This window comes from Dysidea avara, chromosome 13 (genome assembly GCF_963678975.1).
Source record: "Dysidea avara chromosome 13, odDysAvar1.4, whole genome shotgun sequence".
Lineage (NCBI taxonomy): Eukaryota > Metazoa > Porifera > Demospongiae > Dictyoceratida > Dysideidae > Dysidea > Dysidea avara.
In genome coordinates, this window is record NC_089284.1 from 18793197 (window position 1) to 18820245 (window position 27049).

The window sequence follows — 27049 nt, forward strand, 5'->3', positions numbered from 1 at the left end:
AACTTAATCCCACAATCGATGCTTTACAGTTAAGGTCAGGATGTTTCAGACTACACTGGGTGGTACGATGGGCGGCTCGCACAATCCTAACAAGGATTACGAGGTGCAGCAACCACCCGAGGACAGTATTAGCGCGTTAAAGTTTAGTCCTAACTCAAATTATTTAGTGGCGAGCTCGTGGAACAATAATGTGAGTGATATCACGTGCTACTCTACCATTACCTGCTGGTACCACAGATAAGATGTTGGGAGGTACAGGAAAATGGCCAGTCAGCAGCTAAGGCTCAACAGAGTCATGCTGGCCCTGTACTAAACTGTTGTTGGCACTCGGTAAGTTTGGTCATATGGTTTGGTGTAATCATAGATTTGTAAACCTCAGGTACCTGGGGTTTGTAAATCTATTGTGTAATGTACTAGTCTTGTTTTGTCATTGGGCAGAAATGGCCTGGTTACACAGCATAGCAATTTTGTGATTATAGGGTGAGCCATACACTGGCAGTGATAGAGGATATACACACTATTAAAAAATGATCAATTAAATTAGTGCGGTGGTGCTTTCCAAAAAAGTTGATGGTGAACGACTTGAAAATTTGTGAAAATTCCATATAAAACTTTGGGTAGCAAATGTGGCTCAGGCTATATATATAACTCGCAACTAATGCTACGGGCAGGCTTTCACTCGCCAGTTGTACTATCTCCTGGGTAGAATAAATCACCGCTCCATAAGAAGCGTTGATACTGTCCATGCTTCAATTCAATTTGCACTTCATTCACCGTCAAAAGATCATGTGCTTATTAGAATGTTTTTGGTACGCATATCCTCTATTGATGGACTGTAGTACAAGTTCCCTCTGACAGGGAAGAGCAGCTTTGTCCGACTGTTTAGAAGTTTTAAATAATCAGTGTCACGTTCCCCAATGTTTATGCAATGAACATGGAAAGTCTACAGTAGTCGATTTGACTGTGGCATTGCACTGAGGTACAAGCATTGCAAGGAACATGGAAAGATCCAGAGTTAGTAACTGGTGAAGAGAGTAAAGACAGCATGATCAGTATGTACTGTGTGCAGAACTGACTCTAAAGAGCAGACAGGGGGTGCAAGAGGCCTGCATGTTGATGGGGACTAAATGCAGGAAATTGTGACTGAAAGGTCTCATTAAGTACTAGTTATAAATTGTAATGGAGCACTCCTATACCATTTGACTATAAACGTACCTCCACTAGAGTTGTTAAATTAGCACCTGTATAGCTGCTAGATACTGCTGAGTAATAACTCAAACAGTATGGAATACTTAGCAATTGTTTTCTTTTGTTTGTAGGTTAATGTCTCAAATATTTCTAATCTCTATTCTCTTGTCCGAGTTTTGACCACACTGTAACATAACTGTCCACCCCCACTAAGAGTTAATGGTTAATGCCAACCTTCTCTTTGCTGTCTGGTTTAATCACACAATCTTGCTTCTATTTATTGCCTTCTATTATTTTGTACCAGTCCACAATCCCCATCTCTGTCCAATGACTATAGCCAAAAAGAAAAGTATTGGCGGAACTAGTGACGTGTAAGTTATGCCACTCTTCATCATAGATGCTATAGTTGAATAACTTTTATCAGCCCATGTCTCTGGGTGGGGCAAAGAAGTCTGATGCCCAGTTCTGGCCACTCTAATAGTACAGTATGCTATGGATAGTGAGTTGCATTACACAACTCACTTCAGACTGCCTCCCTCAGCTAACAACATGAACCCTCCTTTCATAGACAAAACACAAATGGACTAAATCATTTAAAATCAGCCATTTTATTTTCTCTCCCACCTCTAGTAGAGCTAATTATACAATGTATAGTGTATTTGGGGCACATTAGCCATTGTAGCTTGACCAAGGGCTGAGCTTGATACATCAGTGATAAGCTGGATATTTTTACGTGGTTGATGAGAATCTAACACCCAGTAAGACTTTTCTTGAATTTCTTTTTTGACTTCTGCCATCCCTGTCAACGTACCTGTGGCAAGAGCTAGCTCAGCACAACTAGTCACACTTGGCAGACATGGCTAAAACAGCGGGTTTCTCTCTCTGATAGTAAAGAGGAATTGATACGTGTGAGGTCAGCTATGTCGAGGTGTTAATAGTGTATTTGCAGAGTATGATCCTGTTAGTGACAACTAAGCAAGGTTGTCTTAACAAGTCTACAAAGCAAGCACAAACATGGTGACAGTATGTACAGCAAGTAGATACCCTTCCTCTTTAGGCTTCACTTGGCAAGTCAAGTGGTCAAGCAACGTTTAATTATGTCTCTATTTAATTCATGTTATTCAAACAGCCCTACAGTTCTGTATACAAACACACTACAGATGTGACATTGGTTATTAAAATAACAAGCAGCTCCTAAAAGGCCACCTGTCATTGATTCCTCAACTCGTGCAGATTCAAGAAACACACTGAGCTCGCACAACCACAATAGTGCAATACACAGTACCTCTGTGTAGGTAATGACAAATAAGAACAGAACACGTAGCGCTGTGTACCAGTTATGTTGCCTGTCAGCAGAAGCTGTTGCCTCTCAGGCACCACAGGGAAGTATAACTGGATTTCACCACACTCACAATACACGCATCACACAGTATTCATGTAGCCCATGTAATTTAAAAATTATCAATTAAAAATGAAGTACAGTTCCAAGTGATAAAAAGTAGTGAAACAAGATGTATGAATGATGTAACATAGTTCTGTGGGAAAATCCCTACATTGACATGTCAATATTCAATGCCAAAGTAGGGATTTTCCCACAGAGCTATGTTATGATGCGATCATTCAATCTCTACTTTTTATCACTTGGATCCATTCTGTAAATTAAATGTTCTTTATATTATAGCTAATACTAAGTGAGAATTAACACAATCTGCTGATAATGAAGCACTCCTCATCCGGCTACTGTAAAATTATTATAACAAGTTCACACATGCTTCTACAGCGCGTAGAAAGTCAAGGTGTAGAGAAAACTTGAACAATATGTAATAGTTGTAACATGGGCACGAGGCTTTGCCTGATATGTATGCCCGACTGCCTGAGGGCTGCAGGCCCAAGGGCAGAAGGCATACATATCAGACAAAGCCCGAATGCTCCATGTTACAGCTAATATGTAACACTTATCAGGCTGATAGCCTGTACAGGGCAATCAATCACACAAGCCAATACGAGTGCAGTCACCGGATGTATTATATATGCACACCTAAAATTTTTTATTATGGGTCAGCAGCTAGTACGTTCTGGTTACATTTGGCTACGATGAAGGGACATATCCTAGAGACATTATGGAGAATTTTGGTTATGCAAGTTTACTGTTTTAGTCAGTGCTATTGAATCGTTTATAGAAAAATTATGAAGTTCACTAAAGGCCTAGATAGGTAAACTTGCTTGTAGAGTAGTTACTCCGTGCAGAGTGGTAGCTTCGTGATGGGGGCGTGTCTGTATTAAAAAACGTGTGGAAACAATCGGTGAAAAAGCTATAGCACTAGTTCTCACCTTAGCCCAACGTTTTTCAACTCATAGGATGGCAAGGATAACAAAATGCTCTCCGTCTGAGTGGCTTTCATGGCAAAATCCAAGTTGTGCATCCTAATCATGTGAGTATTAATCGATCCCCACAATCGATTTTGGCATCAACGTTTATTTAATGTCGGTTATTTATAGGTACAACAGTCAATAGTATTGTGGAGGTAAGCCACGGACTCAGCTGTTTAATATTCAATAACAAATCTAAGCAAATATCTGCAGAGTTCCTGCATCACGTGATCAACTAGCTAAGATCTTAATCTCCATAGGGTATGTTGTCTGGGGGATAATTTAGAGCCCTTAGGCTCTAACCGTCCAGAAGGAACTGGTTCCTCCCCCAGACAACTAATATATATTTTACTTCTTCTCTCAATAATAGAACTCAGTTAGTATAAACAACAAAAAGGTCCCCAAAGAAAAACTTTACATTTAGTAGTCTTGGTACATAATATTGTCGAGTCACTAGAGTGCTAACATTAGGAGTTTGCTTAATCCTAGAGAACTGAGCCAATTCTTCTTGTGACATTTGGATGTACTGAAGGAAAGTGTCACTGTTCCAGCGCCCAAGTTTGCGGATGAGAGAGTCTTCTATGCCACACCCAGCTGCAGTAGTTACAGCACCGATCCTGAAGCTGTTCCCTGCAAAATCCATGTGAGGTAGTCCACATGCTTGGAGAACTTGCCGGATTTCCTGTGTGAATTTAGCTTTAGTTAGCCCTTGGCCTGATGTATACTTGAAGAAGGGACCTGGGTCTGGTCCTCGGGTTGCCATGTATGAAAGGATGGCAGTTACTGGGCACAGCAATCCATCAGTTCTTCCTATAAACACTTTGACACCTTTACCAGTTTGATCTATCTTTGACCTCTTCAGTATCACCTGCAACAGCTTTGGGGACAGAGTATTACAATTGCTACATCACCCCAACTGAGGTGAGAAGTGGCATCATATGCAGTAGAGGATGGTATAGTGATTTCTCCAGAATGGAAGAAATGAACGAAACACATAGTCGCTGCTTCCCACAGCATCCCAGTGTCTGGGTTTGTGGATAGGTGAGAGGACCAATGACTCTGTATCTTGCTTAAGACCCTTGGAGTAATTGGAAGTCTGATTTTCTTGGAAACTGGGGCACGATGGGAGAATGTTCGCTGAACGCCTGTTTGTACCAGACGCAGATGGGGCAGTGATGAGAAGGCTCTAGGCTCAGGAAGACCTAGGGTGATTTGTGTATGCCTGATACCTGCTAAATATGTTTTGACTGTTTGTGGTGAGAGATTCTGACAGGCTAGGTAAGCCACAAAATAACATAAAATTGCTTCTGAGACAGGGAAGGGGGTAAGAATTCATAAATGGCTCAGACCACGAAGTGGTTGCAAGCTATTTAGAATTATATGAAGAGGGTGAGGTTGAGCATATCAATGGTGTATAGCCAGTTTCCATTCTCAAACAACTATTTCGCAGCTCTAATTATTGCACACTCTGATGTGTTAGTATAAAAGGAACCCACAATCGATCCCACCTCGGTCTTTGAGTAGCTTGAACTCGTGCATTACTCCGGGTGGGAGGGTGGGACCATTGATATGCTCGACCTCACCCTCTTCATATAATTCTAAATAGCTTGCAACCACTTCGTGGTCTGAGCCATTTATGAATTACATTTCAGAGGACTCAGTCTCACATATCAATGGTGAGGTTTGTAGCTGCAGCCAAATTCAATTGAGAGCACTGCTCTACCCTAGACTGAGGCCTCTGATAACTCTTTGGAGAGCTGATTCTGAGGACTAGTTAGTTGGCTGCTTACAGGGCGTCGATTAAGTTTTATGACTATGCCCATATATTCAGATCATTGGATGATTGCCTGGGAGTTTGGGAGTTGAGTACCACATATATAATATCCCGTTGGCTACATGTGAGTATTCAATGTGTCTACTGCACCAATTTCAAGTGCTCAGTAAGGGGGTTATCTTGGCTCTTCAGTTCTCAACTTCGCCCGGTATAGAGAGATATTCATGTGGGTTATACTTATTAAATTGTAGATACCCATTAATGATAGGCACAAGGTTTAGTTCTGACCACTTGCTCAAGGCTTCCATGCATGGCTAGTGTCGTCCTCTCCCCCTCCCCACTGGGCTACAGGAATAGCCCTTTGTAATATCTTGCAGTTGTTTCTGCGACAGATATGTGTTACGGGAAATTGCTTGATTGTTGAGTACTGAGGGGTTTGGAGAGAAGCTTGGACCACACATCAGTCTTGTAGTGTACCAGGGTTCTGGCCAAAAAGGTTTGTAGGGGGTGTTGGACTCCCCCTCGGAACAGGTTAATTGATGAGGCAATGTAGTGCTCCATTTCCCTAGTGTGAATACAAAATGACCCACACGTCTCATGGATTCTGCTCCATTTGCTCAGCTTGAAACTGATTCACTTCAAACTTGAACTAATTGGCTCAGTATTATACTACTGGTGGAGCAGTAGATGTCTGGGTTGGGCCAGTTTGGCTCAGTGTCAAAACCTTATCAAAAACCCTGCCTTGGAGTTTATGTGAAGATGTGGATTGTGATGTACTGCTTGGGGCATCACCTAACTTCTGAGGTAGCTCTGACCCTTTGTGTTTGGTGGCTTCATACCAAGGGAGCAGTTGTCATGTTTGACCTTGTAGAAGTCATAGTGTTAATGTAGCAAGGATGTCACATTAGTTGTTTGAACCCACTTAACACATATCAGCTCCTATTATGTGATAACTAGGGCAGGGTGATCTATCTGAGACATTAATGGCTGAGTCCCATCAAGATTATTCTATGACTCATAAACAACTAACAGTATGGAATGACGGTAAGTATTGAGTGCCTATGGGCCCGGAATGGATCCCCTCTCCAGGACATCATAATCGAACCTGGTTCTGAGTTATGTATATTAAGTGTCTGAACTGTGAATGGTCTCAGAGTCCAGAAAAGGTAGCTCAGACCAGTGACCATTACTATATATAGATGACACCAGGTGAATTCTATACCCCCCCCCCCCTTCCCCGACCAGGGTTGACTGAGGAGGGGTCTGGTTCTTACACTTTGAGGTTTGCTCCTGTATCTCAGTACTGTGTATTGGTGAAATGTGTGGGTACCTTATCTGTTTACCCATCGTGATTTATATATTAGGACCACCAGCCCCAATGTAATGACAGTTGACGTGTATTGGGCCAGTTATTTCACTGGAAGTTGGAGGAATATTGCGATGTGATCTTTGTTTAAAAGAGAACTGTTAGCATAGCTTATATGAAAATGTACTATTAAGACGTCCAGCAGTCATGTATGATTAGTTCTTGTTCCAATGGGGTTATCGTTGGGCGCCCCATCCCAATGGGCCAGAGTAGTGTCCTCTCCGGGAGCCCTGGCCTCTTCCGATTCTAGAATTGTATCCTCTCCCACTGTTAGAGGGTTCAGTTTGGAATTGAGTGGAGTTTTTGAGATATCTGGTTGAGGATCTCATTGCTTTGACCTGGTCAACTAAGTCCTTGGATTGTTGTGCGAATTGAGATCCAAATAGCGATGGGGCTGCTCCTTCAAAATTCTTGTCTTCATCCAGTAGTGGGAGCAGAGTTCTGTTCAAGGTGCTGACAATCTTTGTCCGTCTGTAGTGTGATATGTGGGCACTAGCGTTTCCCACCAATTCCATTGCTGCAGTTGCGGCATTAACAGCTTGGATATGAGTCACCTCCTTGCCCCTTGAGTTGGCCTCCACAATGGTGGTAAGAGGGGCTAGGACAAATGATTGAAGCCCTGCTAGTTGGGCATCTAAAGCTTTCGTTTGAGGGGACAACTCTGCCCTCATAAATCCATCCAGCTTGGGAGTCTTTGTCTAGGTAAGGCATAAGCATTCCTGGATTTGAGTCGTTGTGCCCTTTCTGTCCTTAAGGCAAACTTCTTTGAAAGGAGGGCCTGTGTGTCGTCGGAGACCTCCACCACTCTGGTTGTGGGTATGGGCTGTGACTCATTATCTGAGTCCCCAAATTCTACTAACCCATCATAGTCGGGGTATTCTGGTATGTCATTCCAGTCTCTCCGTCTAACATGATGTGAGTGTTGGGAGGTTGAACGTGTTGATCCGCTTCTGGACTGGGGCCTTCCGCAACTCTGGGAAGGTGGCGGGGACCTGCCCTGTGGTGTTCTGCTCCGGGAACGGGATGATATTCTACTCCGAGAACGGGAAGGTGTTCTGCTCTGAGAACGAATGGGTGTTCTGCTCCGAGAATGAACAGTGGTTCAGAGTGTCGTGCTTCTTATGTTTCCATCTGGATTTGATGGAATTCACCTCTGCGTGTAAGTCGACAAACTTTGTTGATAGTTCCTTGTTCAATTCAGGTAGTTCTTCCATGACGGCGTATAGATCGTGACTTAAGCTGCGACACATGTTTGAGCTATGAAAAAGACCGAGGTGGGATCGATTGTGGGTTCCTTTTATACTAACACACTGGAGTGTGCAATAATTAGAGCTGCAAAATAGCTGTTTGAGAATGGAAACTGGCCATACACCATTGATATGTGAGACTGAGCCGTCTGAAATGTAATTCCATATGTAGTACAAAAAGTGTTAAACTTCTTCATGGCAGATTGGTAGGTTTATTGAGTGGAATCTGTTAATCCCTTTGAACAAAAGTATTGAACTGCTGCATCCAGGTGAGAGATGTCCAGTCAGGGTCCATGTGAAGCAGCCACTGTAGCAAAGAAAGAGGAACATGTGATGGATAAGGGGCAGCTGATTGCATTTCTGATAAGAATGCATGCAAACGATTTCGGGACAAATGATCTGCCAGGCTATTATGTTTACCTGGAATGTGTACTGCATGCAGTTGAAATTGAAAGTGTGCTTCTACAAAAAAATAAACAGCGGAGCATCTGCATCATGTGATCATCCGCTGTGTACCTACTGTTTAAAATGGCTACAACAACTGCATTGTCGCAGTGAGCAGTAATTCTTGCCCCTTTCCATTGCATTCCCCAAATAAATGCTCCAATTAGGATGGGGATCAGTTCCTTCACAGCTATGTTTACGACATAGCTGTCCTGCTTCCATTGCAGCTGGAACCATTGATCATAGTGCCAAGCCCCACATCCCCATGACCCTGAGGCATCAGAAGTCATCTCCAGCCTCTTTGAACCTGGGTGAATAACAAGAGCTGAGCCATTCCAGCTGCAAGCAAATGTTTTCCACCTCTGACCAGAAGTTCTTGTTAAGCCTTATGTGGTGATTAGGATTCTTTGGTCTATTAAGCAGAGCTATTGAAGGAGCGACCTGGGCGTATTACTTTACAAGCATGCTCGAGCATTTCAACAAGAGATTCTATATCTTTCAAAAGCAGTCTGCCTTGTTCTCCCATTCCTGCAGGGTGGCAAGCAACCGTTGTAGCTTATCCTCAGGGAGCCTCATCTCTTGCTTTATAGTGTCAATGACAATTCCCAGAAACACTATTACTTGGGTTGGGCCTGTTTTTCTGGAGCTAGTGGACACCAAGTTCACTGCATATCTTTTTAAAGTCCCCAGGTAGCATGAGCAAGCCTTGCTTCCTGGGGGACCTACCACGATGAAGTCATCCAGGTAGTGGTAGATGTGGTCACCCCCTCCTTAGCTACACACCACTCTAAGAGCATCGGCTAGTGCATTAAAGATCTTGGGAGCTGATCGTAGTCCAAAAGGTAGTTTGGTGTCTACATATATGTGGTCTCTCCACTTTATTCCAAGATATTGGCGGTCTGCTGGCCATATGGGAACTAGGCGATAAGCAGCTTTTATGTCGATCTTGACAAGTAGTGTTCCTGGGCCAAGAGCAATGGCATCTCTGGCAACCTTGTCTACTGTAATATAAGAGAGAGAGCAGAGGTTGGTACTAATTGCATCATTAACACTCATTTTTAGGGAAGGAGAGGTTTGTTATGACCCTCCATTTACCTGGCTGATGTCTTTGGTGTCAGTCCTATTCTATTTATGTGTACATTTGGAGCATTTGAATGGGCCAAGGATGTTGCCATTTTTTGTTTCCTCCTGCAGATAAGCATCAATAATTGCAGGGTGCTTTCTTGCTGATGCCATGTTATTCTTTGCACCCTCAAATGAAGCAAGGGAATTTACTCCGATGCCAAAGCCATGTTCAATACCCTGTAGAATATATCTCACAAAATCCTTGTCTGGGTGGTGCACCAGCTTAGACCGCCGTGTTGCAACATTGAGAGGAGTTTGGATCAGTGTTTTGTAGGCATCCAGCCTCATCAATCTTGGATATACTGGTAGGAGCCATCAATACCTGTTGGGTGAATATGTACATGCAAAACCCATCTAGGTAATTATATAACATTCTCTACATGTCCATACATCATAATTATATACCACTTTGACACCTCAGATCAAAGGAAATCACAGGGTTATATATCACATATTTCCCTGACCACAGGGCAATATCTAGATATTGCCCTGTGGTTAGGGCAATATCATGATATAGCCCTGACCACAACTGCCTTTGATGCTGAGGCAGCTACAAAGCATCAGTTCCCTTTGATTATTTATATAGAGATGCTTAAAGTTTTGCATTGTGGGTTTGAATTAAACATGTTGATTTAGTCAGGGGCATTGTTGTGAAGTAAAAAGAAATGAGTGAGTCAGCATTGCATAGTTCAGTTACTAAGCATCACTAAATAATCATTTTTGCAATGTGGATTGTTTTTCAACAGAGTACATTTCAACTGTACGAAAAGATGCCTCAAACATTCACAACCTATATGTCTAAGTGTTTATTTTAGCACCTTAGGTAACTTTATTCATCCACAAAGTGATTATTTGGTTTAAAATGGTATCACTACAACCAGTGAAACCCACAATCATTTCTTTTTTGTTCCCACAATTTAAACCCACAATCGATTTTTGCAAACCTCTGTATAAAAGTAATGTGGTGAATGCAGGTTTGTCTTCCTTCACCTATTAGGTGAGCATGCCAGAGTGGTATATATTACTTATACCATGGCCACTCTGGATTTGCCTGATATATATGCCCGCGCCCTTGGGCCTGTGGCCCTCGGGCCTGGGCATATATATCAGGCAAATCCCTTTTGGCCATGGTATAACTATTAAATAATAATAAATTCAAACATACATGACAGCACAAATTAAAGGGTTAAGGCCGCACCCCTGAAAGGGGTTGGTGATCACGCCGATAGGCGGACATGCAAAAACCAGACTAAAACCTGTTTAAAATCATATAACATAAAAATCATATAGTGAATCAAAATATCACTTAGTTCTTGTGTCCTTTGGTTCACCGTCTGGAGTACGGTTTTGGGTGTTTGTCCTGGTGGGAGTCTCTTGGACACCTTGAACGGGGATGTGCACCCCAACATACAGCACACTTGTGGGCGAACTTGCATGGAACAAATTAGCACTTATTCCTGGACATGTGACTGTATAATTCACAGATGGGGATCCTGCGATTATCATCTACCTTAGCTGGGGTGATACTGCTAGCTAATTTGTGCTCAGTGGAGGGGCAAGGCTCTGATGAGGCATGCTCCAGCATACACTGACTGCATCGTGTTGAGGCCTTGGCTCTTCCTGTGAATGTTTCATTGTACAAGTTGAAGTCAACTTGTCCCCAGTCAAGAGATTTAGTAATGGCAGCTTGGTGCCGATGGCAGACATCATAGATGATCCAGCTGTCACCCACGTATCTTCTGTGGGCCTGTACAATTGTCTTCTGGTAAGCCATGAATTCCCCTATCTTGTGGGGGTACTTTGTTCCAAGGATTGCCACCAGGGACGCGTAGCAGTACAACCACATCGTTATATCTCTGATTGGGCTTTTTCGTTGATGTGGTCTCTGGTGACAACAGCTGTTCCTCATACAGGATTAGATTAGTTGGGGTCAGGTCTGCGAGTTCGATAAACTCGAGGTCCAGGATTTTCTTAATCAGTTTAGCTGGAAGGGCTGTGATTGGCAGGGAAGACAGTTCCTGGGGGAGCAGGGGTTGAGTGACTCGAAGAGGTGGGAACACTGGTAGGACTGGTAATCCAGAGTTTGAACTGGCTGTTGAAAAAGTTGGGAATGTGGCTAGTACTCCTGTTGATGGTATACCTGTGGACAATACACGCTACTTAAGTGAGGATAATTAGTATGCACTAAAGCCGTATATTGGTAGTATTAGAATTAGTTCCTTTTATAACACAATGACCCATTTGGGGGTGTGCAACAGGGACAAAGACTTTTTGTTTAGGACAGGCTTACAATATAATAGTGAAGTTACATGAACCTAACACCAGCCACACTGACACGACTGCAGCAAAACACATGGTTCTGTTGATTCGGCACCCAACATCGCCTAATACGGGTACAAGTACTGGCCATGTTAAGGGAATAGCTAAGCAGCACTATCTATCAGAGGCACTGACTTGACAACCAACTTGCTGTTGAAGAACCACCAATATCTATCAGAGGTACTGACTTGACAACCAACCTACTGTTGAAGAGCCACCAATATCTATCAGAGGCACTGACTTGACAACCAACCTACTGTTGAAGAGCCACCAATATCTATCAGAGGCACTGACTTGACAACCAACCTAACCAGTACTAGAGTAATAGTTGAGCCAGCCCAATGGTGGCCAAATCAGCAACAGAGCAGTTTTAAAAAAAAAATTAATTAATTATTTTTATTGTTATGAGGTACTGGCACAGCGTGCTCACTACCAAAGGAAGTGCCAGCCAAACAGAACACTTAGGGTAGCAACACCCACTGGTATAGCAATATTTCTGTGCCATCCTTCAAGAGGGGGGAGGGGATCAGCAAATACACTTGGAGTAGCCCTGGTAGCAAGCAATCTGTTGACTTAGCAATATGGCAGTGCTAGCCTGGGGGAGATAATGGTATGACTAAACAACAACTACAAGGGGTGGGGGAATGGTATGAAAAACAGCTACAAGGTGGGGTAGAATCCCTGGAATGCCAAAAATAACAGCAGCTACAGGGTGGGGTCCAATATAACAAACAACAACCAGTTATACATGGGGGTGGGCCCTGCTGACATGACAGGTACTGCAAACACCCTCTACAAGGTATTTGAAAAGCACTGATCATCAAATGGGGAGAATTGACCGCTAAGAACATATGCCTACACGCCTTCTGGGTCTGGGAGCCAGTGTGCCGCGCCTTCTAAGCCATCTCTTCTCTAGTGCATTAGAGAAAGTGAGCCAAATACAAAATATACTGGATCGTAGGTCCAAGCATGAAAAGTCGGCTGGCTTTTACCACCACTCCCGGCGTGGTTACTAGCTGTCGAGGCACAATACTTAGCTAAGCCTAAGCAGGCTGCCCTAGCATGCAAAGGCCGGGGGCCGCACAACATACAGTTAAATACGTGCAAACTAGATACTTACATATGTGATAGGGGTGATATAGCAACTATTACAAAAGACAAACAAGCTAGCTATGACTTAATTTTTTACCAGCTACGTATTTAGATAGCTGTTGCTGTTGATGTCATAGAAGTCCCAGTCATCGTAAGAATAGATGCGCTGGTGGAAGCTGTAGGGATAGAGGGTCCTACTGAACTTGTCGCCGCAATCCGGTTTACCGCCAGTTGCTCAATCCACTCCTGTTGCTCTGAGGAGAATGCAGGGGGAGGTCCTGGTTTCCTTCCAGTGGTGGGTTGTCGCGCTCAGCCATTGCTACTGATACACAGAACTATTACTTTGACAAACTTTCAGCAAATTATCACTATAGTTGCAGCTACACAAAGCTATGCAGAGTACACCTCTTCAGATGTAGTATTTATAGTACTAGTCGTGTGAGTTACTTCCGTTATTGACATCTTATCCTCCAATGCCATATTATTCCATCCAATTATGGCATGCTGGGGCTCTCTCCATTAACTTTGTTTAATATATCGTTAAGCTGTATATAATCACTGCCCAGTTGTAGCCTGGCTACATTTCGTATGTAGTCCGACTACCTGGGCTACATACAAAATGTAGCCCAGGCGGCTCCTTTGATCTGAGGTGTGAAACCACAGTACACACTGTTGAAGTGGTAGAACGCCTGACTAGCGTGTGGGAGGTGGTGGGTTCGAATCCACATGTTGGCATTCATTTTTTTCTTTCTAAACAGTACCTTTTTGTGCACACCTTTTTAAAACTCAACTTTTAGCTGATAGTATCGTGGTATGAAAAGCATGTATCGACACAGGATTTTGGCAAAATTAAATGCCCATCATCTGGCAACTCGAGCGTTGTTGTAGCAAATCAATATGTGCTTTTATTTGTTCTTTATAGGGCAATGAGGGCACTGATGTAGGGAAGGATCACTGAAAAGTTGAGCTACATTCCCGTGAAAAACCAGACAAAACAGTGGTGATTTGCGCACCTCCAAGTGATTGTGATCAACCTGGGTTCAATCCCCACCTAGGTCATAGCTTTTTTTTTTCAGTTTTGGGATTCGATCTGTTCCATGTTTTTTTCAATCCAGAAGCTCTTATGCTCACAGTTTTTTCTGCACTAGCACATAGACTGCCTTACATCATAGTTACATCATAGTGACTTTTACAGCACTTTTGTGGTGGGGCAGGCAAATTGCCAACGTATTTGTCCATCTGTGTGTTTGTCCAGTGTGTAGGTAAAAGCACACTTAATCTGTATGACACTTTGTTCAGATTTACCTCATTACTGCTGTAGCAAATAAGCAACTTGCATGATTGGACAGGTACTACTGTGCATCCGAAAAATGATATTACTGGCACCATGCTAGGAACTGTGTGTGCAATTGCTTAAAGGTCCACTGAAGTGGTAAAATACATTTTAACTATTATCAATCCTTGCTACTAGCGGGACAGGTTGGTGCATGTGATTTAGTTATATTTTGTTTTGTTTAGTAGATATAACACATTTTAATGTATTGTGGTTTGTCAATTATATTACATCATAACGTATCAGACAAAGAAACTTTAGTACATGTGAGGTGCCATTAAAGTGACAGAAGCGATCATGTACAGCTAGATTCAATTTAGTTTCACGTTGTATCTAACATAACAACTTAAAAACATGGTAAGAACTTGTACTGCAACAAGTTACAAGCCATCAAGTGAACTTATGCTGGTCTAGTGGTGAAGAACGCTTGAGAACCCATGTTAAAGGGATTGTAAATCAACCGTACGGTGGTCAAAACATGTATAAGTTTATTTCTTAGATGTCTTGAATACATTGAAAAGGTCCATTACAGCAGATGGAGGTAGAGAAACATGAGAAAAATGATTGCGATGGTGCCACTGGCAAGACATTATTCCTACCAGGCGGAGGAACGACTCAAGAAAGTATAATATAGATACCATTGCTTGTTTCATGGTAATGCTAACCCACCTTTGTAAACAAATCGAACTAATCTTACTTCAGTGAAGCACAATGAAGAGTGAGCTTCGATAGTACGAGGCACACAGGCCGGCAACTACAGAACAACTCCACCATTGTTTTCCAGCAGAACGTTCAAGTAATCTTAGAAAACTATGAAGTTGAAAAGGAGAGCTTGGTATTGCCACCTGCACGTTAGACTGTTTATCTCACCTTTCCCATTGCAAAGTGCATATTAACAGTACTTACGGTTCTTTGTCTTGCGTCACAACGTGACATAACTAGACTTTGTGGCTTAATATCTCGTACAACAACGTAATTAAATTATCAAAAAGGTATTTTTGTGCATTGCATGATACAAACAACCTACTTATTAAATAAAATGGCAAGTGAATTTTTGGACTTTTAACCTGGTACTAATCCTGCTTACATCCTTTCACTCTAGATCTAGATCTGCTTAAAGGATCATACATTACCTTAAAGGTCATAATGGTTAACTTGCATGGGGTTTTGTTTGGCAAGGGGTATAGCTGTGTGTCACTACAACACTTAAATTGTATAGCATAGGGCAAGTTCTGAACATTTGCTTGCCATGAGTAACTATAATTGCAAATTGTACATGTGTTGGCTTTAAATTATGCACAAGTTCATTTCTCTTTGTTGACGGTATAAAAACTGAAACTGTGCTATGTGTACACCACCTGTCATGTAGGTATTGCGTTAGTGTATAACCCTGCATGTTCATTATTTAGCTGTATGTAGTTAAAAGACGACATAAGGATCATGTACTATAAAAGCACTGTCAACATGCATGCTACGCAGCAATATAGGACTCTGATATTTATGCTTGGTTCCCAATGTATTATGTCACATTAGTTGTCCTGCATGTATAGCAGGTACCAATGGTTTTGTTTGTTCTTACAACATGTTGAAGATACTGGTAGGGAAGACTCATTGAATAATTGAGCTAACTTCCTGTCAAAACCATAGACAAACATCTTTTAAGGTGTTTATCATTAATTTCAGTATACTTGCAGGATGGCATATGAAAACCTCACGCTTTTAAAAAGTAGCCATCATGCATGCTCAGCTACACTTGGTATCTGTTTCCGGCATTAAATGTGGAGACAGTCCTGCACGTATGGCAGGTAACAGTGCTAGTATTGTTATGTTAGGGTGGCACAAATTTTCAGATCGACCCAAAATGCTTTCAACAAGGTGCTACGGAATTTTAAGAATTATTTAACATAATTTTCTACTGACTGCCTGACTGACAGATGCCTTCAGACAAGCGTAGCTCGATAACGGCTAAGGCTACAGGCTTGATTTTTTCACTGTTCAACGTCGCTTCAGCCCGAAAGGTGCCTTTTGGCATACCGCAGTACATGCAATGCATTCTTCATGGACTTACCAGTGTCGGATACTGTGTCCCATTCATCTTTGCTGACAGCGAAAAGTGTCGATTTGGCGGTAGCATGTGATGGCTTCCCTTCGTAATGGAAATCGTCCGTACTTTTCGTAGTGGCTATTTTGATTGCAGAGGTGCTTTTCGAACAGTTCTTGATTCATACTGCTGTGTAATAGGTTGAACATAGCCGACAATGAAGCATAATGGATACTTCACTTTTCAGACGATAATTGATATAACTGGGGCGCACAGCACCATTTCTTCTTTAGGTATGCATGGATTACAGAGGCGCTTTTCGAACAGTTCTTGATCCGAAATGCTGTCTAACAGGTTGAACATAGCTGACAACGAAGCGTAATGGATACTTCACTTTTCAGACGATAATTGATATAGCTGGGGCTCGCGGCACCATTTCAGATGCAGTATGTGTGGGTTCACCAGTCATAATAATTGTTTTCAAAAAAAGTTAACAAACAAGTACACAGAAAAATTTGGAATTTTCCACTAGAGTAGGGACCATAGCACATCGATAAAAAGTACTGAAACAAGCTGGAGTAGTGCATGATATTAAATCACAGTAAAACAATAAAAAGTGTTATATCCCTACTGTGCTAAAGATACCATAACGGAAATGCACAGTAGGGATATAACACTTCTTATTGTTTTACTGTGATTTAATATCATGCACTACTCCAGCTTGTTTCAGTACTTTTTATCGATGTGCTATGGTCCCTACTCTAGTTGAAAATTCCAAATTTTTTTGTTTACTTGTAATAAGAACAACTAGATCATTAAGGGGCTTCATTCTAGATTGTAAAGGTCTATGTCACTTGATTGTTACTGGTCCAAGGTCCGGTACAGTTGTCTACCAACTGTCTACCAATAATACCTCTTAACTACAGCGTGATTGCCTTCAAATAAATTTGTGTTGTCTAAATATGGATTATGTTGATATAGTTTCATAGCATGAAGATGACCAGCTTGATTCTTGGCTGGTTTAGTACTGAGACTCACATGACCTATTGTTATAATCACACAATGCATGTCCACTAGTTGTACCTCTACACATTGTCATTGCTAGGATGGTACTAAAGTGTTCACTGCATCATGTGACAAGACAGCTAAGTTGTGGGACCTTCAGTCCAATCAGACAATAGCAGTGGCTCAGGTGATCCAACCTTGTTATTATAATAGCACATGTTATTCAATGCCTGCAGCATGATGCACCGATCAAGACAGTGAACTGGATACAAGCTCCTAACTACAGCGTTGTGGTCACTGGCAGTTGGGACAGAAAACTGAAATATTGGGATACACGACAACCTAACCCAGTATTAACCCACGAACTGCCTGAACGTTGCTACTGTGCAGATGTGGTGTGTGTGTAGTGTGTGTGTAGTGTATTGTGTGTGGTGTAGTGTAGTGTGTGTGTGTGTGAGTGTGTGTGAGAGGCTTGGGGTGAAGTACATTGGTACATGTGCTTAAATGCACCTTCTTGAGTACTTTTACCAAGAGTATAATAGAAACCAAGAGTATCGAATGGGTGTATTTACCCCGTGATTAGTGATTGCGTAAAGTAGCACGGTAATTGTTTGTTTTCATTGCCATTAAGGGTATTACTGTATTTAGCCCAATTCAGCCAGACAGCCACTAAACCAAGTGAAAACATGGTAGAGTTAAAGGGAATTGGCTAATGTTAAAGTTCTAGCACTGCCAAGTAGATCCCTGAAGGTGTGGCAACATGCTCTTTGTGCAACCGTTGTTTTAGCGAGCTGAAGTTATCTTGGGTTCTTCTACAGTTTCTTTGTACAATAACTGTTGAATACTTGGTTGAATAACACGGGAAACTGGCTAACACGACCTGTTGCCACGTATGCATTTCAAATTACCATTTCGCATAAACAAACAATTACTGAAATATCCTTGTTATTTTATGCAATCATTAGTCACGGGCTAATACACCATTCCACACTCTTGGTTTCTATTATATACTCTTGTTTGTTCTTATACTTAAGTCCTATACAATGTAGGTACATGAAGTACATGAAGTACAATGAAGTCCTTTCATATGTGCATAGAGCTGCATATACATGTGAAATGCAGAAGCTGACACTGGAAGTAATGGTCAAAGTTCCGTCACCCGAGTCTCTACTTCTGAGATACTACCTACAGTTGATTGACCAAGAAAATCAAAATGTGTAAAAACACTCCATACTTGAAAATATAGTCAATAGCACAGCTAACTGTATTCTGACAAGTTCATTTCATAAATGTGACGATTTGTGTATTTGGATTTCATGGACAACTAATGTGAAATTATCATGATATTAATTTTTTACACCTCTGCATAGCAAAAAATATTAATGTACTTTGTGCCATGCCTGGTGTGTGTGTAGTGTGTTGTGTAGTGTATGTGTAGTGTAATGTGTTGTGTAGTGTAATGTGTTGTGTAGTGTGTGTGTTGTGTAGTGTGTTATGTGTTGTGTAGTGTGTGTGTTGTGTAGTGTGTGTAGTGTGTGTGTGTTGTGTAGTGTCTGTAGTGTAGTGTGTTGTGTAGTGTGTTGTGTAGTGTATGTGTATGTGTAGTGTGTTGTGTAGTGTATGTGTAGTGTAGTATAGTGTGTTGTGTAGTGTATTGTGTAGTGTATGTGTAGTGTAGTGTGTTGTGTAGTGTATGTGTAGTGTGTTGTGTAGTGTTTGTGTAGTGTATGTGTAGTGTAGTGTGTTGTGTAGTGTATGTGTAGTGTTTGTGTAGTGTGTTGTGTAGTGTTTGTGTAGTGTATTGTGTAGTGTATGTGTAGTGTAGTGTGTTGTGTAGTGTAGTGTATGTGTAGTGTATGTGTAGTGTAGTGTGTTGTGTAGTGTATGTGTAGTGTAGTGTGTAGTGTTTGTGTAGTGTGTTGTGTAGTGTTTGTGTAGTCTGTTGTGTAGTGTATGTGTAGTGTAGTGTATGTGTAGTGTAGTGTGTTGTGTAGTGTAGTGTGTTGTGTAGTGTGTTGTGTAGTGTGTAGTGTAGTGTATGTGTAGTGTAGTGTGTTGTGTAGTGTAGTGTGTAGTGTAGTGTGTAGTGTAGTGTAGTGTAGTGTAGTGTGTTGTGTAGTGTCTGTGTAGTGTAGTGTATGTGTAGTGTAGTGTGTTGTGTAGTGTGTGTGTGTTGTGTAGTGTGTGTGTAGTGTGTTGTGTTGTGTAGTGTGTGTGTGTGTGTGTAGTGTAGTGTAGTATGTTGTGTAGTGTAGTGTAGTGTGTGTGTAGTGTAGTGTAGTGTAGTATGTTGTGTAGTGTAGTGTGTTGTGTAGTGTGTGTGTAGTGTAGTGTAGTATGTTCTGTAGTGTAGTGTGTGTGTAGTGTAATGTAGTATGTTGTGTAGTGTAGTGTGTGTGTAGTGTATGTGTAGTGTGTGGTGTGTGTGTAGTGTAGTGTTGTGTAGTGTGTTGTGTAGTGTGTGTGTAGTGTAGTGTAGTGTAGTGTGTGGTGTGTGTGTAGTGTAGTGTGTTGTGTAGTGTGTAGTGTAGTGTGTGGTGTGTGTGTAGTGTAGTGTTGTGTAGTGTGTTGTGTAGTGTGTGTGTAGTGTAGTGTAGTGTAGTGTGTGGTGTGTGTGTAGTGTAGTGTGTTGTGTAGTGTGTAGTGTAGTGTGTGTGTTGTGTAGTGTGTTGTGTAGTGTAGTGTGTGTTTTGTGTAGTGTAGTGTGTGTGTGTTGTGTAGTGTGTGTGTAGTGTATTGTGTAGTGTAGTGTGTTGTGTAGTGTAGTGTGTGTGTAGTGTGTAGTGTGTGTGTGTGTGTAGTGTAGTGTAGTGTGTTGTGTAGTGTAGTGTGTTGTGTAGTGTAGCGTGTGTGTAGTGTAGTGTGTTGTGTAGTGTATTGTGTAGTGTTGTGTATGTGTTGTGTAGTGTAGTGTGTAGTGTAGTGTAGTGTGTGTGTAGTGTAGTGTATGTGTAGTGTATGTGTAGTATGTTGTGTAGTGTGTGTGTAGTGTAGTATGTTGTGTATTGTAGTGTGTGTGTAGTGTATGTGTAGTGTGTAGTGTAGTGTGTGTGTGTTGTCTAGTGTAGTGTGTTGTGTAGTGTAGTGTGTGTGTTGTGTATGTGTAGTGTGTGTGTTGTGTATGTGTAGTGTGTGTGTGTTGTGTAGTGTGTGTGTAGTGTGTGTGTGTTGTGTAGTGTAGTGTGTGTGTAGTGTAGTGTGTGTGTGTAGTGTATGTGTAGTGTAGTGTGTTGTGTAGTGTAGTGTGTGTGTGTGTGTAGTGTAGTGTAGTGTGTTGTGTAGTGTGTGTGTAGTGTGTTGTGTAGTGTGTAGTGTGTTGTGTAGTGTAGTGTAGTGTGTGTGTAGTGTAGTGTAGTGTAGTGTAGTGTGTGTGTAGTGTAGTGTGTAGTGTAGTGTGTGAGTAGTGTAGTGTGTGTGTGTAGTGTTGTGTGTGTGTTGTGTAGTGTGTGTGTTGTGTAGTGTGTGTGTTATGTAGTGTGTGTGTGTTGTGTTGTGTAGTGTGTGTGTAGTGTAGTGTGTGTGCTCTGTAGTGTGTGTGTATTGTGTAGTGTGTGTGTGTAGTGTGTAGTGTAGTGTAGTGTGTGTTTAGTGTAGTGTGTGTGTAGTGTATTGTGTGTGTAGTGTATTGTGTGTAGTGTATTGTGTGTGTAGTGTAGTGTGTTGTGTAGTGTGTGTGTTGTGTAGTGTAGTGTGTTGTGTATTGTGTGTGTAGTGTAGTGTAGTGTGTAGTGTAGTGTAGTGTGTTGTGTAGTGTGTGTGTAGTGTAGTGTGTGTGTTGTGTGTAGTGTTGTGTGTAGTGTAGTGTGTGTGTTGTGTGTAGTGTAGTGTAGTGTAGTGTGTTGTGTAGTGTAGTGTGTGTGTAGTGTGTGTGTAGTGTAGTGTAGTGTGTGTGTTGTGTGTAGTGTAGTGTGTGTGTAGTGTAGTGTGTGTGTTGGTGTATAGTGTAGTGTAGTGTGTGTGTAGTGTAGTGTGTGTGTTGTGTAGTGTGTGTGTGTTGTGTACTGTGTGTGTAGTGTAGTGTGTGTGTAGTGTAGTGTAGTGTGTGTGGTGTGTGTAGTGTAGTGTATGTGTAGTGTGTGTGTAGTGTAGTGTGTGTGTAGTGTAGTGTGTGTGTAGTGTGTGTGTGTAGTAGTGTAGTGTGTGTGTGTAGTGTAGTGTGTGTGTAGTGTAGTGTAGTGTGTGTGGTGTGTGTAGTGTAGTGTATGTGTAGTGTGTGTGTAGTGTAGTGTGTGTGTAGTGTAGTGTGTGTGTGTGTTGTGTAGTGTGTGTGTGTGTTGTGTACTGTGTGTGTAGTGTAGTGTGTAGTGTAGTGTAGTGTGTGTGGTGTGTGTAGTGTAGTGTATGTGTAGTGTGTGTGTAGTGTAGTGTGTGTGTAGTGTAGTGTGTGTGTAGTGTAGTGTGTGTGTAGTGTAGTGTGTGTGTAGTGTAGTGTAGTGTGTAGTGTAGTGTATGTGTAGTGTTTGTGTAGTGTAGTGTGTATGTAGTGTGTGTGTGTTGTGTGGTTTCAATCTGCTTAACTAGCCAATCAAATTGCAGGATTACCCACTATCTATCGTCTGTACTGCCAATCGTGGCATTATTATTTACAACTTGGAGGGAACACCGTCAGAGTTCAAGGTTAGCCTCTGATGTTGTAAGGGTACGTCTGAAAATAGTCTAGAAATTTACAAATCAGGTGTTTTTGTTGACTTCCTCACTGAATAGACCACGGTGACCCAAACAATAAGAGTACTGACTATGACGTCACCTGGTGGATGTAATCATATATTGTAATTGTTAATTATAGTTTAATATTTCAGAAAATTGACTCTCCGCTTAAATATCAGGTCAGTGCTACTATTATTGTGTAGTTTGCCTTATATGGTATAATTTTAGCATCGATGTGTGACCATCTTCAGAGACAAGCAGAATCAACCAACGGGATTTGCTCTTGGCTCCATTGAGGGTAGAGTGGCCATACAGTACATTAATCCTCCTGACCCGTAAGAGATCATGTGATCCCCATGACTTAATAATAATAATGTAACCATAGCAACAAGGATAACTTCACATTTAAGTGTCATCGATCACAAGTGACGCGTACAGGACAGAACCAAGACATATTTGCTGTGAGTATCATTAGTGGACATGAAATAGATGTTATTCACCCAGGGAATAGCAGTCAGGCCCTAACATTGTTGTGGCCATTCAGCTATTGTTTGTACTTTGTTTCATCTCTCAATTACTAGCTGCTTAGGTTAGATTGTAGCTACGTGATCCCTTACTGCTGTGCTGTTACAGGGCAGTCTATAAGCTCGAAAATTTCTGAAATCAATTTTTGACCTTCAAACTTTTCAGATTTATGATAGTTTAGTGACCTCTTTACCAGGTGACCCGACCTTATATGGTAACCTTTACCACAGGTCAATGACATAGCATTCCACCCTACGCATGGTACACTATCCACAGTGGGGTCTGATGGAAGATATAGCTTCTGGGATAAAGATGCTCGGACTAAACTGAAGGTGTGTTAACTAGCAGAGGGGAATACCCAATTACTGGAGAGGGAGTAATAACAACTTTTGTTCAATGTAGACGTCAGATCCTACTGAACTGCCAATAGTGGCGTGTGATTTTAACTTCAATGGAAACTTGTTTGTTTATGCTGTCAGTTACGATTGGTCAAAAGTGAGTTTGTGTTGTGTTATCATTATCTAGGGAGTTTCCCTACATGTTTATATACTAATAGGGATCGAAGTATAATTTCCACAAACCTCTATTAGAGCAGTCACCTAGAAACCATCTTAGATAAATGGTGGTATTGCAGCAGAAATTGGGGGTTGTGAATTTTACAAGATTGGTTTATGATGGTATATACCACTTTAGTGTGGGAGTTCAAAGGCACTGCTCAGTGTTTAACTCACATATTGCCCAAGGCACTGCTCAGTGTTTAACTCACATATTGCCAAAGGCACTGCTCAGTGTTTAACTCACATATTGCCCAGGCAATATCATGGGAAAGTGGTTTGCCAATGACTTTGATACCCAACCAGTTCAAAGAATCGGTGCGCTTTGACTTGTTATATTGAGCGACATAGAGCTTTGTATTGTGGGACTCAGTTTTGTAGTGTTTGCTATTTTTGATGGCTATTAGCCCACGCTATTAAAACCATGATCGATCTTCAGATGCTACTGTATAAAACAAACAGGATGAGTTCTCGTTAGTTCTTTCACCTATTAGGTGAGTGAACCCCAAGTGATATATATCACTTATACCACGGCTGCTTGGGATTTTGCTGACATATACACCCGCAGCCCTCGGGCTTTGGGTGTATATATCAGCATAATCCCTCGCAGCCATGGTATAACTATTTCATATAATTATTATTCTTTTGTTTTGCAGGACCACTATACACCGAGTTCTTCCGTATGTCCATGACCACGTTATAAAGTCACATTCCAGTGATTGCCATTTAGCCTTGAGCTACGTTGTTCTTTGCCATTACTGCCAGCGTAGCTAATGTCCTTTTTACCGTGCTTTAGTTGCTGTAGTGCTGTAGTTGCTGTAGTGCTGTAGTTGCTGTAGTACTGTAGTTGTTGTAGTTGCTGTAGTACTGTAGTACTGTAGTTGCTGTAGTTGCTGTAGTGCTGTAGTTGCTGTAGTACTGTAGTTGCTGTAGTTGCTGTAGTACTGTAGTTGCTGTAGTGCTGTAGTTGCTGTAGTACTGTAGTTGCTGTAGTTGCTGTAGTTGCTGTAGTTGCTGTAGTACTGTAGTTGCTGTAGTACTGTAGTACTGTAGTTGCTGTAGTTGCTGTAGTGCTGTAGTTGCTGTAGTACTGTAGTTGCTGTAGTTGCTGTAGTGCTTTAGTTGCTGTAGTTGCTTTAGTTGCTGTAGTGCTTTAGTTGCTTTAGTTGCTGTAGTTGCTGTAGTGCTTTAGTTGCTGTAGTTGCTTTAGTTGCTGTAGTTGCTGTAGTTGCTTTAGTTGCTGTAGTGCTTTAGTTGCTGTAGTTGCTGTAGTTACTGTAGTTGCTTTAGTTGCTGTAGTTGCTGTAGTTGCTGTAGTTGATTAAGTTCAAGTTTGAGTAGCAGGACTCTACAGAAGATACCGTATAGCATCTCTTTTGTTACTGTTGCTATGAGAAACCGTCTTAGGTGTACAAAGCTAGGTACCATGTCAAATAATTAATACCAGATTGTTCTTGTTATCATGAACCACGATAGTGGGTTATGATAAGTATCCAGTTTCCACAAAGCTCCAATAGAGTGGTCACCTAAAAACCTTAGAAAGTAAAGTTGCAACACTCAGAAAACTTATCATCTGAACACAGATAAATGGTGGTATTGCAATGAAAACAGAATTGTTTATCATCATATTGTTCTTTGTTTCACAGGCCTACAGCAAATTTATCTACTTTTAGGTAACTATAGAGCAATGCTTACTGAGTCCTTCCGCATGCCCTTTATAAATGGGTATTCCACTGATCATCCACTTTCAAGCTTGATAAGTTCTCCTTAGTCATTATTGCCAGTATCTCTATATGTGACTGGATCTGCGAAATCCCGACACAATCTCACAAGCCTAAATTTACAATTGAATACAATGGGTGAAATACTTGCGTATTATTGAAAAGAATTTTTGAATGCGTTTTTCTTAGTGAAGGAAGGGACTAGCAATAACATCTTGGATATCATCTTATTCGCCTACTCAAGAGGAGTTCAAAAATCTTTGTTTCGTTGCAAGGGCACACAACTTATGGGCGTTTGTGTACGTCACATCGAAGCGATCCTACGCAATCGACCTTTCTTCAAAAAAGAAATTGCTTTTGTATACAGTGAAGAAAGGTAATGAAAGGAAAAACTTACTCGGTAATTGATTCCCCTATTCACTGCAAACACGATAGTTCTGATTTCAACTCCGTACGTTATTCCATTTGTCAGTCACAACGGTTTTAGTAAGCACCTGTAATTTATTTTCTCTGTACTGGCTGTACAAATTGATTTTTCTGTTGTTGCTATTGTAGGGCTGTAAAGAGTTATTGGCATATGAGGCTGAAACTTTGCCAGAGGGTACACTTGGCTAAGTAGATTGTAAATACTTAATAAACAGGAATTCGAAAAATGCACAATTGTATGTCAGGTTTTTGCAGATCTGGTCACATATACTACAGAAACCTTAAATATAATGGTAGTGTTCCTTTTAACCACGCTGTAGTGTTAGCTGGCTAACTTCAAATTCAAGCTCAAGTTCAAGGCTTTATACAAAGATTGAGTTTTTCTAGCCAAAAAAAATTACAACCAGCTTCACAATACCATCCTGATGTCTTGGTTGTATTGGTTAGGTACAACCAAGCCCAAAAGTGCCTTCAGTACGACCCTAAATGCTTCCAATAGATTGCTACAATTTATTTTTTACTGCCTGCCTGCCTGCCTGCCTGCCTGCCTGCCTGCCTGCCTGCCTGCCTGCCTGCCTGCCTGCCTGCCTGCCTGCCTGCCTGCCTGCCTGCCTGCCTGCCTGCCTGCCTGCCTGCCTGCCTGCCTGCCTGCCTGCCTGCCTGCCTGCCTGCCTGCCTGCCTGCCTGCCTGCCTGCCTGCCTGCCTGCCTGCCTGCCTGCCTGCCTGCTTGCCTGCTTAATGTCTTCAGACTTGAAAGTGTAAGTAGATGACAGCTACGGGTTTGATTTTTTCACTGTTTGACGTCGTTTCAGCCTGATGTTTCTTATGTGTTTTTGACAAACTGGAAATTAGTGATGCACATATACTAATATTTTTATAGGTATCAGCTGGGTATTGGTCAGTCTCCACCTAAAATGTACCAGTATAGGATCAACTGGTAAAAAGTGTTATCAGTGCATCACTACTGGAAATGTGACTAGTAGGGGCTCCCGTAATGACTATAGATGGAGCTGTCGTGAAAATTTATATTGTCATTTTAGCAAAATCCTATGATTCAAAAAAAACAAAAAACTTTGCTCATACAGATTTGTGGCCATCCCAGGAAACAAAAGCTTCTTTCACACACTAACAATCTTCTGTAGCCTCGTATTAGTTCTAAGGTAACCTCAGTGCCAAGCAGAGAGGACGACCATTGGAACCAATTACCATCTGATAACTTACTGGACTAGTCAAAGATGTCTAACCACACTTTCTGCTGTTTTGTGGAGTAAATTGTGTCAAAGACACAGAGCTAATAGTATGGCACATTGGCTGGGTTATTGCCCACCAATGCATTATTGATTTTGTCATGTCATATTAGAATTCTTTGAGGATTAGCAGTTGGTGGCCACATCCTGCTAGCATGCTCAATAAGTTGTTATCTACACTTCATCTATGTAATCACACTAGGGTGTGCCTTGTGTCACTGTTATGGAGTCCCATGTGTCATGTTGTCACTGTTATGGAGTCCCATGTGTCATGTTGTCACTGTTATGGAGTCCCATGTGTCATGTTGTCACTGTTATGGAGTCCCATGTGTCATGTTGTCACTGTTATGGAGTCCCATGTGTCATGTTGTCACTGTTATGGAGTCACATGTGTCATGTTGTCACTGTTATGGAGTCCCATGTGTCATGTTGTCACTGTTATGGAGTCACATGTGTCATGTTGTCACTGTAGGGACATGAGCATTACAACCCTCAAAAGAAGAACTTGATATTCTTGCGGTCAGCAGCTGAAGAGCTAAAGCCTCGTCAAAAGAAACGTTAACCTTGTATTGTTGATGTGTATGATTTATGATATGTTAATTCATAGCTGGGTCATCGGTATAC

The 27049-nt window shown here is 41.6% G+C and overlaps 1 protein-coding gene across 1 annotated transcript; it reads left to right on the forward strand.

The window, feature by feature from the left end:
* The first annotated feature begins 3 nt into the window (after positions 1-3).
* On the forward strand, positions 4-27046 carry LOC136242069 (mRNA export factor-like). Its single transcript, XM_066033449.1, has 11 exons — positions 4-190; positions 238-330; positions 17405-17491; positions 17541-17699; positions 21841-21921; positions 22104-22130; positions 22180-22286; positions 22337-22412; positions 22707-22808; positions 22879-22971; positions 26898-27046. Exons 1-11 carry the CDS (start codon positions 41-43, stop codon positions 26985-26987), a joined length of 1065 nt encoding a protein of 354 aa, XP_065889521.1. The 5' UTR covers positions 4-40; the 3' UTR covers positions 26988-27046.
* Positions 27047-27049: the final 3 nt, after the last annotated feature.

Excerpts from the sequence above, each read along its gene's own strand:
- LOC136242069 (XM_066033449.1), top strand. The coding sequence starts at position 41 with ATGTTTCAGACTACACTGGGTGGTACGATGGGCGGCTCGCACAATCCT. Across the intron at positions 22,131-22,179 it reads ACTCTCCGCTTAAATATCAG|CATCGATGTGTGACCATCTT; the intron begins GTCAGTGCTACT and ends GTATAATTTTAG. Across the intron at positions 22,287-22,336 it reads TACATTAATCCTCCTGACCC|CAACAAGGATAACTTCACAT; the intron begins GTAAGAGATCAT and ends ATGTAACCATAG.